Here is a 19,248-nt window from a genome sequence, read left to right on the forward strand (position 1 = left end):
TTAAACGGTGATCTATACAAATTATCAAATTTATAACTCACCAAGCATTATCATTCACCTAATTTTACACATAAAGAAATTACACTCAAAGAGGCTAAGTTCCTTACGCACATAATAGAGCTAAGCAGGTCTGCACCCACAGAGCTCTGAGTCTTTAGCAGATGCTCTCCCCCACTACCCTCACCGCCCCTCCAGCTCCAAAACAATAAACGGGGTCCCCTGGCCCCCGCTGGGGATTACAAGTTTAAAATTTACCACAAGTCAGAACTTCAAGCACTTGGGATATAACAGGCCTAAATTTAATCTGTTTGCTATAAGGAATAGCATTCTGTGGTTTACAGTGAGTCTGGTCCCAAATTATCTTGCCAGACAGAAGTCTCTCCCACTCTTCAGCCTCATCCACGGAACCCTACACATATATATACATTTTGCTTGGATTGTGTTTTTGGCTCTACTGCCTTCTGTTCATCTTGGTACCACATCTGCATTTCTTTATATCCCCCTAAGGAACCATCTCTCCCAGGCGTTTTGCCCCTTTTTTATGGTGAATAAACATTTACTAAATTGTCTCTTTGGCAGGCACGCACAGGTTCTTCAATGAATAAATTGTTTTCAGTACATTCAAGGTGCCCATAATCTTCTTGAGGAGACAGGCAGGAATGTCTTTATAACACAATGTTCTGAGAGTTCCACAGAGTCCTGTGCAAAGAAAGAGGACTAGCTTTGCTTGGGCATTCCAGGAGAGCTTCCCAAAGAAGGCTGCCTGTAACCTGGGGTGTGAAGGTGAGTGACAGATCCGCAGGAGGAGAGGAGGAGGGCATTTCGGTGCATGGGATGGTAACAGACAAAGAGGGGCAGGGGTGAACCTTCGGTGCACCTGGCACTCCAGCTGGAGACGCTGAGTGAGGTAAGGCTGGAAAGAGAGGGCAGATTGTGAGGGGCCTACGTGACGCGGCTTCCAAAAGTCACTCCAACTGCCCATTCTGAAGGACCCCAAACAGACCAAGAATTCAAGTCCTTTCTGGTGATCTTACAAATGAATGACATACAATTCATACATACATACAACCTTCACTTTCAGTTTTACCCAGAATTAATACTAACCTGTTAACTCACTAAATCAGTTATGGGATATTGTATTTTCATAAACCTAGAAAAAACTAGAGTTTACAGGAGATCCTAATAACTCAGTCTCCTATCAAAAAGTCTGGCTGCTGTGCAATGCTTGTTTCTGCTGCAAAACTCCCTGTGCACAAACACGCACGCAGACATACATATCACAGGTGCCTGGAATTCCGGCAGCTCGGGAGAAGGAAGTTCTGTTATCCATTTTGTTCTGAATTGGTCATGGTCTTCCACTGATGCATTTCAAGCTTTTTAAGTCATAAATTTCAGTTAAATTAGCTTCAAAATGAGCAGTTAAGATGATTGTAGATTCTCTAGTTAACCCTACACAATACAAGGATGCATAACTATTAAGACCACACTACTAATAAGATACCCTTTCCCCTACCAGGACACAATCAACCAGCGGGATGTAAGGGAGGTTCACGGAGCTCTGAATCCTTCAGTAAGACACCTCCTTTTCAGGCCATGAGGCCAAAAGCCTCACCATGACAAACTGTCCAAAGCTATAATTAGAATTACTACCTACCTTCCCCTAAAGGATCATCAGGGCTAATTATAATTATGCCTTATATCCCTGTTTACCTTGATCAGCAAAGAGGACTAAAGCTGCTACATACCCTGGCCCAAGGCCGTATGATTCAGTACAGCCCCTAAACTAACACAGTCTCCCATAGCTCTCCCCATCCCCTCTGGAACTCACATATTTCATCAGAAAAAATCCTCAATATTTTCAAGCTTAACCTCTTTGCCCCTGGTCTAACAGAAACCTGGGTGTCCCCTGAGAACAGTTCTTTCTCTGGAGCCTTTATAAGTGGTGACTTGTTTTTCTCTCTCCACAACCCATGTACCACAGAGAAGCAGTACAGCTTCCAAACTATTTCTCCTGACATCCCAGTTGCCCTGAAACATCCCATCAGACTATACTACCCATCAGTGCTTCTTGCTACAGTCATTTATAGACAGCACTGTCGCTCCTGCTCATTTTCTAATCATCTGAGCACCTGCTTCACTGTCTGCCCCTCCACACTACTCCAGGCCTCATTTTTAAAATAGCAACATACTCATATTCAAGCCACCCAAAAATATGGTCTCTAAGGCCTTGATCTGCTTGTCCACTTCCTCTAACCTACCCCAACTACCCATTCCCATGGTCATGCCCTGGTTGCACGTTCTCTTTGCTAAAAATTGCACTACCACCACAATTCTGAATTCACATATTCCACTCTCTGAATACCACCACCGCCCAGCTTTCCAGACCATTTCCTCTAGTACCCGACTCAAACAATTTTTGACCTGGTTGGCTCTCTCTCTACCACTTTTTCATTGTCTACCACCACCCCCTCCTAACCCAGCTAGGGTTCAGTGGATCAGCATCAGGGTCACTCCCTTGCTTCCTCCTTCCCAACTCCCTCACACTCCTGCTTTCCTCCATTATAACTGCCTAGCAAAGCTCCAGCCTTGGTTAAATCCAATTCTCTAACTACTCCATGTTCCAAAGCAGCTATACATAACTGAAGAACAACATACAACCATTCTGACTGCTTTTAAGTTCATCCCCATAAATTTCAAGTGGGCCCTCAGCTCTGTCTGGCAATCCTATTATGCTTCTCTAGTGTCCCAGGGGAATTAACTCTCCTACAGCTCTCTCTTGGTAAACTTCCAACACCAATCCCCAATCTTCATGCTCAGCTGACTCTCAATAGAGTCTATCAGATAATTACCCTTTCTACTTTAAAATCCACAAACCCACCTGCATCAACATGTACATGCTCTGCCTTCACTCCTGTTATAAAGGAGTGAACTATCCCTTCTCCAATCTTTATGAATAAGAATTTCTCCATCTGTAATAGAATGTAAGTTCTATGAATGCAGGCATTTAGTAATATTTACAGAATTGGAATGAATCATTCCTACCACAGTATGTAAACATGCTGCGCCATTTCCCAGCCAAAAATAAAAAAATAAAACCTCCCTAGAATCCATGTCCCCTTCCAGTGGCTGCCCTATTTTTCTGCCTGTTCTCTGACTCTCATTCTCCCCTCAACCCACCCTAATTAGCTTCCTAAACACCATTCCACCTAAATGATTCTTGACAAAGTAACCAACAACTTCCATCTTACCAGATTCCAACAGTCATTTCTAAGGCCTCTCCTTAATCAACCTCTCACTTAAATCTGCATAAAGTTGTACATTTAAGATTTTGTACTTTACTGCACCTATAATTCAAACATTAGAAAATGTCAGTGAAACAATTTCATGGATCAGATACAACTGGAAAGAGAATTAGTGAACTGGACGATAAATCTGAAGATTTATCTGAAGATCTGCAGATCACAAAAGCTACCAGAAAGTAGAAATTTAATGATCCCAATCACTACCCCCAAGGTCACAAAACTAGCAGGCTTAAATCCAGGTTTCAGGCTTTTTGCAATATATCACACCACTCAGAGAAGAAAGAAAGAAAAAAAAATCCAGTTAGCTAAGAAACCCCATTAGGCTCAAATGATACATATGCTATTTCTCCAACAGGTATGCATGAACTTTTGGGGACAATCCGTGATGTGGCAGGAATAAGCAAGGTCAGAAAACAAACATGATACTTTTTCCTGGATCACTAATCTTACACTAAGATTTCTAGAAAGTTAATTAAGTCACTGGACTGTCAGGTAATGCCATCTTAATAGTAATAAAACAAACGTGGATATGATTACTGAAGTAGAACTTAAAATGTGCATTAATTTACAAGATAAAATATGAAACCTGAGCATTGCTAAGAGGCTTCTGACAAACTCCTACATCTTTAAGGTTATGACTCATTTGCCTCAGCTTTTATGGGCTGGCTGAAAAAGCACGGTTAACGGCTCTAATGGTTTTCTCAATGTGTAAATTACTATGATTGGCAGAATTCAACAACAACAAAAAAAGATTATTTGTGTAATTCACCGTTTTTGTTGTTGTTTCTTTTACTCTGAACCTAAATGTTGTATTTTGTGAAGAGTATAACAAAAATGCTGGGGGACTGAGGACAAAATCTGGTATGCAGAGAGGGAGAAGTACCAGGTTCTGCCTCATCCCACCGTCTTCCGGTCTCTGTGAGATTATGCTGATAACTCCTACAAATAACCTGCCCTAGAAAGCTACTTTATTATATTACTGCCTCGTCTTCATCCACTATACCTTATCAACCAAGTATAAGTCAGGATTAGGGTGAGTTACAAGTAACAGACCTGCATTAATTATGGCTTCAAAGGAAGTCCAAAAGTACGTGTAGTAGAGCTTGCCCATTACTCCATGATATTTAAAGGCCAGGCTCCTTTTCTCTTCTTGCTTCACTGTGTACAGTCTCCACTTCTAAATTTACTCACGGTAAATGTGGCTCATCCAGCTCCAGCCATCACATTTTCATTCAAGTCAGCAGACAGAGATGAGGACATGCACTTCCTTTGAGAACTCTACCTGCAGGTTTGCCCATACCACTTCTGCTTACATTCCCTTGGCCAAAATATAGATCATATATGGTTGAAAAGAGGACTGAGAAATATAACCTATTCTTGGCATCCATGCAGTCAGCTAAAATGGGGGAGGAGACAAACTAGCAGTCATCATCATGACACATATGAATAAACCCTTTGCAATGTCTCCAAAATATATCCCTTCTACTTGAGATGATGGAACTTGGCCTCAGGTCCCCTGTCTTTAGAGCCCTGTCTTTACTTTTGCTCAGGGAAACAACTGTGCCCAGATAAACCAGTGAGTTTTATGAACAACATGAGAACTGGCAGAAGTATTGGTAGTCTTACCATGACGTCTTCCCTTTGAATACTAGCAACCGGATACCTCAAAACATGAGCTATTAACCATACAGCCAAAAGAAGGAGGTAAGTAATTTTAGCTGCTTTACAGCAAAAATTTGCCTGCTCTCCTGATTTGACCAAGTCAGGAACTGAAATTAACAAAAGTAAGAGCTTGGATTTCAACCACACCTTTCTTGATTAGGGCTCAAACTTTTCAAATACATAGTAATATACTATTTTATTTTCATAACCCCAATAACAAGATAAAACTTGATTATTATTTGCACGTTTTAAATGCTTCCTACTTTACTATTTAATTTGCTGTAAGTATATACCTATACATAGGGACAAGCACTGGAAAAAGAATGAAAAAATGGAAACAGTTGATTTGTTACGGTGGTAGAATTATAGCTAATCTTAGTTTTAAAATTTTTCATAACTTCTAGTGCCCCCTGTGTGATAATATTTAAGACTTTATAAACACACACTCACACTTGTATGTATCTTACATACATACAGCATACAGTATGGAGAAAGACAGCCACATATGATTTCTACTAGCTGTGTGACTTTACGAGAATTACATAACCTCTGTAAAATAAGGCCACAGTACTAGCCATTTCCACACCCCTCCCATCTATGATCTGCAGTGCAGGGGGCTAGAAACCTGCAAACTATATTTTCCAAACTTCTCTGCCTGCTGGCTTCAGATTAGGGCAGAGAATCGGAGACACTGGGTTGGGGGTAGGGTGGGGTGTGAGAACAGAGAAGCCATTTTTCCTTCAGCTTCTGGGGGGATCTCTAGCAGATTCAATCAGGATTCCAATGGCTTCCTGCTCAGGTAGTAAGGCTCCTACTGTGGTGGAGCCAGCAGGGTCTCTTGCAACATATTGTATAAAGATATTCATTAGGGTGTTATCTGGAATAACAAAACAGTGGAAACCACCAAAATGACTAATCATTTTAACTGATTAAGGTGAATCCATATGATACGTGATTAAAATTGTATTTATGAAGAAATATTAATGGTATGGAAAATACAACATAATGTTACATGAACAAGACAGGATGCTTAAAACTATACTGCCATTAGCATCAGTTAGTGTTGTGACTGCAGAGCGTGACAAGGGCATGAGGGAAATGCAGATCAAATTGTAAATCATTTAAATATCTATGAGAGTTATGGCCCAGCCAGATAGAAAGAACATGAAAGAAGAGAAAATGCATTCCAGCAGTAAAAAGCATAGGGAGGAATTTGGCTCAGCCTAAGTGGAGGGCTGCAGACTTTTGCTTACATTACGCATTGCAAAGTTGGCAATATCATCTCAAGGGGAAAAACTTTGAAAACCTGATTCGGAAGAGAGCAAAATATAAAAACCCTCTTTTTATGTATGAAGCAGACATATATAGTACATAAACAGATATACAGTATATTTGTAGTTTTAATTTTCCTTTGGGAGTGGCAGTGGCAATTAAGAAAAACCAGTCTAACAAGGTTCCTGGGACTTCCCTGGTGGTCTAGTGGTTAAGACCCTGTGCTCCCAATGCAGGGGGCCCAGGTTCACTCCCACATGCCACAACTAAAAGAGCCCACGTGCCGCAACTAAAGATCCCGCACGCTGTGACTACAGATCCCACATGCTACAACTAAGACCCAGCACAGCCAAATAAATAAATAAATATTTTTAAAAAGAAATACTACAAAAAAACTAAAAGTAAAAATAAAAAGGCTCCTTAGGATGACAAAATGGGGAAACATGCTAAGAAACACCTGCAAAACAGAAATCTCCCTGAAGAATAAAGTACATATTGGTGTAACTTGAACCCATGCATGCAGAAGAGGGTTGAAACAAAACCCCATCTGAAGGGCATGGACCTTCAGTGTCCAGGCATCAGGGGGACAACAGAAATGGTTCAGTGTACAGGAGAACCACCATGGATGCACGCAACACCAAGACATAAGAGAATCTAAGTTTGTAAATTATATCAAAACATTTCAAAGAACCAGAGATCCACTATATTGAATATACGAGAGGAGGAAGTGTTCTGTGTAGGCATTTCAAGTGATGAATATGTTGAAAGGATAATATGATTATAAGGCAGGAAGGACAAAAATAAAAGTAATGAACAAGAGCAAGTAATAAATTAATATAAGACTGCAAACCAAAGGCGTCTGAAGAATAAAACTCTTACACACTGCTATCACCCACGGTAAATCGAGGAGGACAGGTAGTTCACTCCTTATCAAATATTTTTTTATGCAGATTTTTTCTTTATTGAGAAACTTAAGACTTGGGTACATCAAATAAAACCAGTTTCGGGGGGGGGTGCGGAAATCAAAACTCACAATAGAAAAAAAAAGTTAACATAACACTGTTTGGGCCATATCAGAACCCAGAGAATATATTCTTTTAATTGAAAAATTCTAGGTGCTTCATAATGGACCTTTTGATACAAAATGACCTATTAAATTTGCAATTTGTGGTTCTTGGTGTTGAGGTCCATAGGACAAGCTAGGACGTCTTCAAACCCTGAGCTGAATTCCATGAGGGTTTATTTGGCTTTTGGATCGGTTTGTCCTTGTCTAAGAGGTAGCAGCAGCAACAGCGCCCACCTTCTGGGCAGCTTCTTTCTTGGCGTGATGAGCCTGCAGGACCGCCACAGTTTCATCCACCTTGGAGCGGAGAGACTCGGGGGACTCCAGCATGTGCAGCAGCTCCGAGTTGTCAATCTCCAGCAGCATCCCCGTAATCTTCCCAGCCAGGTTTGAGTTCATCGTCTGGATGAGCGGGAACAAACGTTCACCCAGCATCTGTTTCTGTTCCTGCGGGGGTGCTGCGGCCAGCATGGAGGCGGTCAGCGGCTCCTGCCCCTGCACGTGGACCGCAGGCTGGGGTGCCTGCAGGGGCTGGATGGCGGGGTGAGGGCTGCGGACACTGGAGGCGTACCTGTAAGGTGCAACAGCCCGGGGAGCAGCGGCAGCAACAGCGGCACGAGGCGCTAGGCTCTGCACAGCTGTGGGAACACCTCCAGACTGGCAGCTGTCAGTCAGCCCTTGCTGGGCAGCACCAGCCCCACCAAAGTCCATAGCCAAGCGGTCCGGGCACTCAGACCCGACTCTCTGAGCGGTAGTAGGGAGGCCACGAGAGGCCGGAGCATTACCAGTTGGAGCCAGATGGCGAAGAGCTGGACGAGGCCCAGACTGGCGTATAGCACTTGGCATTCCTTGGAAGCCTTGAGGTCTCCCACCTTGCTGCCAGCGTGGATTAGGCCTCATCTGTGCTAACTGGTTAGGTGTGTAATATGGAGGTCTTCTCTGAGCCTGTGGAACTGCTAGCACAAAGTAGCCCCCAGCTGCAGGCTGGAACTGATTTAAGATGGCACTGGCGCGGAGCGCTCTCATCCCGGCCACCCGCTGCCTATACTGGTTGGTCAGCTGAGCCTTTCTCTCTTCTCTTCTCTGGGCCACGGCGATATACAGTGGCTTGGAGCCCACGATGCGTCCGTTCATCTCCGTGACTGCTCTGGTTGCCTCTTCAGGGGATGAGAAGCAGACAAAGCCAAACCCTTTGCTTCTCCCATCCTCCAGCATCACCTTAGCACTGGTGATTGATCCAAAACGAGAAAACTCTTTCCTTAACTTCTCATCATCAATGGTGTCATCCAAGTTCTTAATGTAGAGGTTCACCCCCTGATACCGACTAATTCTCTCCTGTTTCAGCTGTTCAAATTTTCGCTTTAACTCAGCCTGCCGTTCCACTTTCTTCTGTGCACGGCCGACGAAAATGACTTTCCCACTGATTTCTTTTCCATTCATCTCCTCCACGGCCTTATTGGCATCCTCGTGTTTTTCGTAACTCACAAAGCCAAAGCCTTTGGATTTCCCACTGGGATCTCTCATCACCTTGACACTTAGAGTCTTACCAAACTGGCTGAATAGCTCTTTCAGACTCTCATCATCCACCTCTTTCCCAAAGTTTTTGATATAAACGTTGGTAAATTCCTTAGCTTTGGCTCCAAGCTCAGCTTCCCGCTCTTTTCTAGACTTGAATCTGCCCACAAATACCTTGTGGTCATTGAGGAGCATGCCATTCATCTTCTCGATGGCCTTGTCGGCAGCCTCCTGGGTCTCGAAGTGGACAAAGGCATAACCCTTAGAGCCGTTCTCATCACACACCACCTTGCAGGACAGAATGTTTCCAAAAGCAGAAAAAGTATCATAAAGTGCCTTGTTATCTATAGATTTGTCCAGGTTCTTGATGAAGACATTTCCCACGCCAGATTTTCTCAAAGAGGGATCCCTCTGAGACCACATGATTCGGATTGGCTTTCCCTCAATCACATCAAAGTTCATGGTATCCAAGGCCCGCTCAGCGTCAGCCGGCTGCTGGAAGTTGACGTAGGCATAACCCAGGGAGCGGCGGGTGATCATGTCGCGGCAGACCCGGATGGACAGCACAGGCCCCGCAGGACTGAACTTTTCGTACAGCATGGCCTCGGTGACGTCCGAGTGCAGGTCACCCACGTACAGGGAGGCCATGGGGTAGCTGCTGGCCGCAGCGTTCATCTCCCCAGCCCCCAGTACCCGGAGCCCCGCCAGGAGGACTTCTTGGGGGGGGCCACACAGGACAAAAGGGGCTCCGCTCCGAGCCGCGGCCCACAGGTGGCAGTGAAGCTCAGAGAAGCTGGAGTCGGCTCCGAGGGCCGGAGAGGAGTGCGGCGACGGCTCGGACGAGACTGCCCAACCACAGACAAAAGGCTCTCAAAAACAATATGGCCCTCCCTGGCAGTTTGTTAATTTTCAGCTGTCCTGGTCTGGAAGCTCCCAATTTCAAAAAATGAAAACAATGAAAACAGGGACTGTCCTCCAAATTACAAAAATTCTTCCCGAGGCAACCCAGTGGTGCCCACGGCGGCCTCCGGAACGTGCGTTTCTCTATAAATATAGGCCTCGGGCTCCCGGCGGTTTAAGATTACAGCAACCTGGGGAAGAGGGAAACCAAATATTTGTCGGTGCCGACTCGGCAAGCCCCGCGCGGCCGGAGCGCGCAACCGCCTCCCACGCCGGGCCGGCGAAGGGCAGCGCGGACACGTTGAGCGCGGAGGCTGGCGCGCGGGGGGCGAGGGCGGCGGGCGCGGGGCTGCCACGCGGCGCGGCCGAGCGGCGGGCTGAGGCGCGTGGACGCGGGCACGCGAGCGGCTCACCACCAGACCGACGGACGGGGACCGAAGAACGCCCAGGTGCGGCGGCAGCGGCGACGGTGACGGCGGCGTCGGGCAGGCCGGAAGCGTGCAAAAGTGACTTCCCCGTGGGTTCTCCGAGGAGGAGTCGCTCTTTTTTTTCTTTCTTTCTTTTTTTTAAGATTTTAAAGCGTTTTCGGGGTTTTTTTTTTAATCTTTTTCTTTTTTTCCCTTCAGGCTGCTAGGCCCGAAAGCGGCGGAGGCTGTGGCGACCCGGGGCGGAGAGAGGCGGCCGGGGGAGCCACCGCCCCATTTATACCCACCTGCCCCGGGGGCTGCTGGTCGAAGGGCGCCTCGCGACCTCGGCGCAGTCGTGCCCGCCCACTCGGCCCGGGGGCCCGAGGCGGGGCGGCCACGCGAGAGCGTCCCGGCATAGCCGCGCCCTTATCAAATATTATTATACAAGTTTACAATAATCATTTCCTTGCTTTTCTTTATAGATTCAAACACCTACAGACCAAACTCTAAACAATGTAGTTTAGTTTTGCCTGGCTTTTTGGTGTAGTTTTGCCTACTTTTGAACTTTCATACTGTATGTTTTAACTTGTTTCTTTCATGCCATGTGGTGTTCTAAGGGTCATCAGTTTACATGGGGAGCTGCAGTCCCTTCAGCCGCATGTCATGAACATAATACTCTTCATCCATCTCACTCTTGATGGTCATCTGACGTGTTTCCAGTTGGAGACGATTATAAACAATGCTGCTACGAACCTTTCCTCATGTTTTCTTGCACTCAGGTGTGCAGGTTCCTTTAGGACATATACCTAAGAATGGAGCTGCTGGGGTACAGGGTACGTTCATATTCAGTGTCACTAAATAATGGCCAAATATATTCCAAAGTAGCTATACCTAATTACACTCTTAGCAGAGTTGTCAGAGTTCCCACTGGTGTACCAACGCCTTCTTTCATAATTTAAAATATAACATTCATCTCCAGTGTTATACCTCTGAAAGTTACTGGCTGCAATTGTACCTACTTTCATATATGTCTGATTTTGAAACAAATTTAATTCACTTTCACTTCGTGCAAAATAAGGGTAAAACTACATCTACAGTCTAATAAGCAGCACCTAGCTCCACACAGGACCAGCAGGGTGAATTAAGATATTCATACCCTATCCTTTGTACATCTCTGGAAAGTATCCCAAGCATCCCAAAGCAACTTACTAGTCTCTTCTCCTGATTGGCTAACTCCTGTTATGTGTCGTAATAATGTTTATTAACATTGCTTATTTCTTTGGTCATTTGACATACAGTTTTAGGCTCCATAAATTTACACTCCCATGCAAAAAAATACTGAAGGGTATTTTTATCTAACAGAATTATAGTTGACTGCTCACCAGGTGTGGGGGGAAAAAGGTATACCAACATCTGTAGTAAGAAAATGTAATAGATTTCTTAAATACTAAATTTTCTTTACTATGAGAAAATGTGATGTTCTTTGCAGAGAATTCCCCCACTCTCCACCAATCACTGTCCATTATGGAAAAACTATCAACATTTATGGTCTGATTACTTAAATTAAGCTGTTGCCACACTGACTATGTGAAAAATCGAAAGGTTATTTTTAAAAATTTCTCAAAATAAACACATTTCAAATAATCAGCCCAATTTTATCTAATTCTGCCAGGATTTTAAACATGCAAATAAAATTTAAAAACAAACGGATATATCATGTCATTTTGTTGTACCAAAATGTCCATATAATCACTGATAATCTCAAAACATCACTCAGTAGTAATCATGCAATTGGAACCCTACATGTCAATGCTCTGATTGTTATTGAAGAAAACCAGTCTATGGGAGAAAAAACTTGAATCAAGTATTTTCTTTAAAAAATACAATGAAAGTGGGACTTCCCTGGTGGTTGAGTGGTTAAGAATCTGCCTTCCAATGTAGGGGATGCGGGTTCAATGCCTGGTCAGGGAATTAAGATCCCACATGCCACACGGCAACTAAGCCACACGCTCTAGAGCCTGCATGCCACAACTAGAGAGCCAGCATGCTGCAACAAAGAGCCCACACGCTGAAAAAGACCCCGCATGCCGCAACAAAGATCCCACATGCTGCAACTAAGACCTGATGCAGCCAAATAAATAAATAAATATTAAAAAAATAAAGCTATTTGACTTAATTGACATCACTCAAATAGTTGTAAATTTCATGGTACATCCATACAATGGAATATTATTCAGCCATAAAAAGGAATGAGGTACTGATACATGTTATAACATGAATGAACCTTAAAAAAAATACAATGAAAGTGTTAAGACAACAAAATAACCTAAATTGCTAAAAATATCATATTTGTATTTTTTAAATAAAAAAATGTATGAAACTGGGGAGGGAGGAAAGGGAGGTAGTAGAAACTCTGTATTTTCTGCTCAGTTTTCTGGAAACTAAAACCACTCCAAAAATAATAATAAAGTCTATTAATTTTTTAAAAAATGAAATGTAAAGGAGTAATTAAAAGTATAAATCCACAACCATAAAGGGAATAGGGCCATAAGTAGCTGAAAGATTTTAACAAATTTCTGGTAGAAAGTTAACAGTGAACACAGCGGAAGAAGACACAGACAGAAATTCTCATAGCAGGAGCTATAATGAAAGGAGAGTGTCCATTTATACAGTAGATCTTTAGCAAGGGTCTAGAATTAGAGAAGGTATATGGATTGGGGGCAGGAGTTAGAAGCAGGGCTAAAAATGGAAAAATTTCAAAAATCTTTAGCAGAACAATTACCTCTTTACAATGGTACTTTTCTAGGCCGCAGTCATCCAGGTTTTACAGACCAGTCATATAATTTTCAGAGACTACATGACATTCACTCATTCAACAAGTAATTAGTATCTCCCACAACCCAGGCCCTCTGCTAATGTGCTGAGGATACAGGTTTGAACAACAAGTAATTCCTGCTCATAAGACTTTCCTCCCAGTCTAGCGAGGGGCAGTAGTTAGGTAACGGAGAGTCCTACAACAGTTCAAGAACTGGGGCCGCCCAGCACAGATCCCACCCCTCTCTACACTACAGTATTTCTAATTCTTGACTCCAGCTGACTCTGCTCAAGCCTACGCCGACCACCTCAGACCCTTGCTCCAAGGTTCCCAAGCTCAGGACCACGTGGTTTCTCCTGTAGCCATCACTGCTCCTAGCACTGGCAACTCCAAGATGGAAGCAGCTGTTCATGTCAGGGCCACAAACAGCAAACTAAGGCCAGGGAATGCAGTGGCTAGAAAGCTAAGAGCAAAGAAGACAGGGAAGAACAATACTGGGGGTGGGGGTGGGGATGGCAAACAAGAATAGGAAACTGAAAGCAAACTGGAACTGTCTAGAAATGATCTTTAAAAACAAACAAATAGGTAAAGCCACAAATTGCTATTTTACTCACGCAGCACTACCTGTTGAGCAATAGAGATGCGTAAGCAGGCAAAACTATTTGTACTTTTAGAAATATTCCTGGAACGCTTTATACTTTGGAATAATTACGACTGAAAAAATCTCCTCTCTTAAAGCTAATTATCTGTTAATCTGTGTACACTTTCTAAAATAAAGAAACTGGGGGTTGAGAACTGACTAACTACAAAGAGGCACAGGAAGTATTATTAGAATAAGTTGTGAAAAGACAAGTTTAAAACTTTTCAACATTTACCCTCAATCCACAGCATCAGGAGCCACAGAAAATAAAATACATGTCAGACTATGAAAATATATGATTCAGTAACTTGTGACATTTTAAATTGCAAAATTAGCTGAACTTGGCTTGCTTTTGCACCACTCAATTGGCCTGAAAAATGGTACTGATAGCTAAGCAAGGCTTTCAATTTGATGAAGTTATGGTTAAGGACACTAAGGAGGCTCCTGGTCAATCTGTGTTTATCTTCCCTTTTCGTAATCTAGAACAGAGGGGGAGATTGCCTTAATTTTGTAAGCACAAAGGCTAAGGGAACATGAAACATGTAAGATAAAATTATGTAAGGTGTTTGGAAAACAACAGAAAGTGACACAGGTCGGGGGGGGAAAGATGAGGCAGGCAAGGGTAGCTAGTATTTGTTTTCAGTATTTACCATGTTCTAGACATTTATTCACTACTTGTGGTATGTTATTTAAATGTAACAAAAGCCCATAGGTAAAGATATTCTAAGTTCCACTTTTAAAATGAGAAAATTAGGATTCAGTGAAGTAACTTAAACAAAACTAATAGAAGCCAGAGCCTGGTTTCCAGCTCAGATCTATCTGATGCCAAAAGCTATATTCTCTTCCAATCCATGAGCTGGTAAGGATGGCTAGCTGCTTCTCTCCCCCTCCCGTTCCTTTGCCTAGCCTCTGTAAAGTATGGGACCCCTATGGCCTCGCAGAATTGACTCTGGAGGCTGCTGGGCAGCACAATGAGTAGTAACTCCCTCTCTCTCTCCACCATTCCATCCAGTTGGATTTGATGGGCCTTCAAGGACCACAGTCTGGAAAAGTACAAGAGAAAAATAGACATGTATCAAAATCCTGCAAGGAATCATCACTCCATTTTTACAGATGGGAAAAGGCTTGGAGAGGATACAAAACTTTCACAAGGTTACAGAGCTAACCAGATTGCAGTAAAGGTTCGAGTCCAGGTCTGGCCAGACCCCCACGTTCTTCAGAATCTTACCTAGCAACTCTGGAAGGGTTAGAAGTTAAGAGACAGCTTTTTAATGGACAAACTGAAATTTACAACACTAATTCATCCTCACAGTGCTTCTGGTTTTCCCCCAACATTTTATTATGAAAACTGTCAAACATCCAGAAAAGCTGAGAGAATTATAAAGTGAATACCCATATACTCACCACCTAGATTTCACATTAACATTTTGCTTTGCTATATTTGAGATAACATCCCTATCCTTCTATGCATCCCTATATTCCCCAACAATGTAGCTTATTTTATTAATGTATTTCAAAGTAAGTTGCAGAAACATTTTAAAAGGGAAGTCTTTGTTTTTCAGGTTTTTTAAAAAATTAATTTATTTATTTTTCGCTGCGTTGGGTCTTTGTTGCTCTGCGTGGGCTCTCTCTAGTTGCAGCGAGCGGGGGCTACTCTTCATTGTGGTAAACGGGCTTCTCATTGCGGTGGCTTCCCTTGCTGCAGAGCATGGGCTCTAGGTGCGTGGGCTTCAGTAGTTGTGGTGCATAGGCTCAGTAGTTGTGGCTCGCGGGCTCTAGAGCACAGGCTCAGTAGTTGTGGCGCACAGGCTTAGCTGCTCCGCAGCCTGTGGGATTTTCCTGGACCAGGGCTTGAACCTGTGTCTCCTGCATGGGCAGGCGGATTCTTAACAACTGAGCCACCAGGGAAGCCCCTAAGAGGGAAGTCTTTGAATAACTCCTAACACTAGACTTTAAATTATTATTTATTCATGTGAAAGGTGGTCTCAAAACTATACCAACTATAATTGATGAGGGTTTTTACTAGCATTCACAAATTGTCAGCAAGTAATCTTGAATAAATCTAATCTTTACATTTACTCCAAACATCCATGCTGAAATTAATGTAAATTTTAAAGCAGCTGCTTAATAAAAGTTATACTTATTGACTGTGATAGAATTTAACAGTTTTAAAGCAAATCCATCTTTTTTTTTTTTTTTTTTTTTTTTTTGCAGTACGCGGGCCTCTCACTGTTGTGGCCTGTCCCGTTGCGGAGCACAGGCTCCGGACATGCAGGCTTAGCGGCCATGGCTCACGGGCCCAGCTGCTCCATGGCATGTGGGATCTTCCCGGACCAGGGCACGAACCCATGTCCCCTGCATCGGCAGGTGGACTCTCAACCACTGCGCCACAAGGGAAGCTCCAGCAAATCCACTTTAATTGCTTCATTTTTCAAATAAGATTCGGTCCCCAAAATTAGAATTCCATGATTTTAATATTATATTTAAAATATTTTTAATATTTTAAATTCCACAATAAAATAAATTACACTAGTGGAGTCTCAAAAACAGATTAAATCGTTGATGCCAAATAAACAACATTTATAGCAGTCTTAGAAACTTATTCCTAGGATTTCATCTGAAATTGATTGCATTATTCTATTTTCTTCCTGGTGAATATGAATGAATTCATTGCCCCAATGATCTGTGGCATAAAAAAAGCTTCAGTCTTCCCCTCAAATCTGTTAAGAAGAAAATGGGACTAGAGGGCTGGCATGCTGACTTTCAAAACCATTTCTGGAGGGCTTCCCTGGTGGCGCAGTGGTTGAGAATCAGCCTACCAATGCAGGGGACGCAGGTTTGTGCCCCGGTCCGGGAAGATCCCACATGCCACGGAGCGGCTGGGCCCGTGAGCCTGCGCGTCTGGAGCCTGTGCTCCACAACAGGAGAGGCCACAACAGTGAGAGGCCCATGTACCACACACACACACAAAAAAAATTCTGGAAACTGGTTTAGGAGCGGTTGTCAGCAAATTACAAGGATAAAAGAGAACAAGTCAATATTATATTTTGACACTTCCAACAATTATCTTTTAATAAATATTGTTTAAAAGTCTAAAATCTGAAACAATGCTTGTTTCAGAGAGCAATTAAAAGTAAAATAACTTATACTATGACCCTACAACTAAATATGGTCAGTTTGTATTGTAGATACTGATCTAAACGCTCACTCTGGGGCTTCCCTGGTGGCACAGTGGTTAAGAATCTGCCTGCCAATGCAAGGGACACGGGTTCAAGCCCTGGTCTCGGAAGATCCCATGTGCCATGGAGCAAATAAGCCCGTGGGCCACAACTACTGAACCTGCGCTCTACAGCCCGCGAGACACAACTACTGAAGCCTGTGCTCCGCAACAAGAGAAGCCACTGCAATGTGAAGCCCGTGCACCGCAACAAAGTGTAGCCCCCACTCGACGCAAGTAGAGAAAGCCCACGCACAGCAACAAAGACCCAACGCAGCCCAAAATAAATAAATGCTCACTGTATGCCTGCAAAGAACCATTACAAGTAAACAGTAAACTGAAATTAACTATATTTTGAAAGTCACAAAATGAGTTCAGTTCTGAAAATAAAGAAGGGGAGAAAAAAGTCATTCTTTCACCTGGAATATAAAAATCTATCAGATCATTCCAAATAAAAATGAATTGAGAATGTAATTACTGTTTATAAAGCACTTTCTTTTTTTGAAAATTCAAAGTGCTTTAATTAGAAATGCTTTCACAACTATGCCTGTTTCTGAGTGCCACATACTTTTTCGCTTACTGTAGTTTTTCTTTCTCTCAATGAGTCAGCCCAGAAGAAGCCAAAACTGAAGAGAAAAACAACCGTCACATAAAAAAAAATACAGCTATTTCATACCATACCTATCATAATGAATTCAATAACACCAATTGAGAGAAATGAGTTTTAATCTTCAAATTCTACTTTATTAATTTCTCTATTATAGCATTTACCTAAACAAATAATCACTACTTTGGCTTTATAATTTGGCTGTGACACCCACCACTGCAAGCAAAGGAAAAAAAAACATTTTTGATGGCTCATTCAAATGGAAAAGCCATATATCAGAAATTATCGTGTGAAACCTCAGTAGTTGTGATGGAAAGCCCAGTTTGGCAGAACACATTCAATTAGGCTTGGCTCTTTAAAACGTTAAATACTCAGTTACAATCACATTACAGCTTTGTCTTATAATGAAAAAACACACAAGAAATTTCAAGGTCAATGCTTCCTTTGCTTCACCCTTTTTTTTAAGTATTAGAGGCAATTTAGAAGCTTTAAAATATATTAAAAGACAGGGTCAAAGAAGTAAGGATAGAATCAAAAGAAAAACAATAAATGTTACAACTGTTTTTCCTTCTCACAATATAAATTTTCAACATAACTCTTGTAGTGATTATCTGAAGTCTCTATTATAAATGTGTATACCAAATATCAGATATTTTCATAATTTATTTACATTAAAAATCTGGGTAAACTTGTAAACCATTATAAGGTCACTGTCTTTTTTCTATATATTTTAAACAAAAGTTATCTTTCAAATACAACTATGTAATATTTGTGACTAACAGTGACCATTTATTATGCACCTACTGGGTATGAGGCTCTTTCTTATACTTTTGCTCATTTCATGCCCTCAGTAGCCCTATAAAGGAAGGTATTATCCTCATTTTGCCTTGAAGAATTTGAGTCACTAAGAGGATAAATAGGCAAAGAACATCTAGTTAGTAAATGGCAGGACTGGCTTTCGATTCTAGGTCTAATACCAACAGCCAGAGTCTGATACTTATGCCTCTTCCATAATACCAAATTATCAAAATCTAAAGCTAGTCCCTCCCAAAGGATAATATAAGGAGTGGCCTCCAAAATCAGAATAGAAAATAATTTGTTTCAATCACAGGATTATTTGGTGCTGGTGGTCGGGGGGGAATCCTTATGCATTCTGGAATGCCTTTTCCTTCTTTATTTAAAAAAAAAAACATATTAGTGAGGTTGGAATGGGCTGTGAGTGATCTACTTTGGGCAAAACCCTCACCTCCACCACTAAACAGGTTGTGGTTTAAAATAAAGAATGACTGGGGCTAAAAGGTGCCTTAGCTGTTGACATAAAAAAGAGACCAATGGCCTCCCAAACTGAGAATTTCAGTGAGGGGAATTCCAGCATGACCTATTTAATACCTACTACTGACTGAATGTTTGTGTCCCCCAACCCCAAATTCATATATTAAGCCCTAACCCCAATGTGGTGGTGATAGGAGGTAGGGCCTTCTGTAAAGTCATTAGGTTTAGATGCAGTCATGAGGACGGAGCCCCCATGATGGTATTTGTGCCCTTATATGAGGAAGAAGAGACACTATGTAAAGATACTGTGCAACCATCTGCAAGCCAAGAAGAGAGCCCTCACTAAGAACCAAATCTGCCAGCACCTTAATCTTAGACTTCCCAGCCTCTAAAACTGGGAGAAATAAATGTCTGCTGTTCGAGCCACTCAGTCAACATAAGGCAAATGCTAACAGCTATAAAAGAGGAAATCAACAGTAACACCATATAGTGGGGGACTTTAACACCTCACTTATATCAATGGACAGATCATCCAGACAGAAAATTATTGAGGAAACACAAGCTTTAAATGACACA

The 19,248-nt window shown here is 42.5% G+C and overlaps 2 protein-coding genes across 3 annotated transcripts in view; both read right to left on the bottom strand.

The window, feature by feature from the left end:
• DYM (dymeclin) overlaps positions 1-19,248 on the bottom strand; it is a 378,609-nt gene that overhangs the window by 247,063 nt on the left and 112,298 nt on the right. The gene's annotated exons all lie outside the window — the stretch shown is intronic.
• On the bottom strand, positions 7,095-9,667 carry LOC309815096 (polyadenylate-binding protein 4-like). Its single transcript, XM_082641610.1, has one exon. It carries the CDS (start codon positions 9,487-9,489, stop codon positions 7,507-7,509), a length of 1,983 nt encoding a protein of 660 aa, XP_082497736.1. The 5' UTR covers positions 9,490-9,667; the 3' UTR covers positions 7,095-7,506.

This window comes from Mesoplodon mirus (genome assembly GCF_964341445.2).
Source record: "Mesoplodon mirus genome assembly, chromosome: 13".
In the NCBI taxonomy this organism is placed as follows: domain Eukaryota; kingdom Metazoa; phylum Chordata; class Mammalia; order Artiodactyla; family Ziphiidae; genus Mesoplodon; species Mesoplodon mirus.

Excerpts from the sequence above, each read along its gene's own strand:
- LOC309815096 (XM_082641610.1), bottom strand. The coding sequence starts at position 9,489 with ATGAACGCTGCGGCCAGCAGCTACCCCATGGCCTCCCTGTACGTGGGT.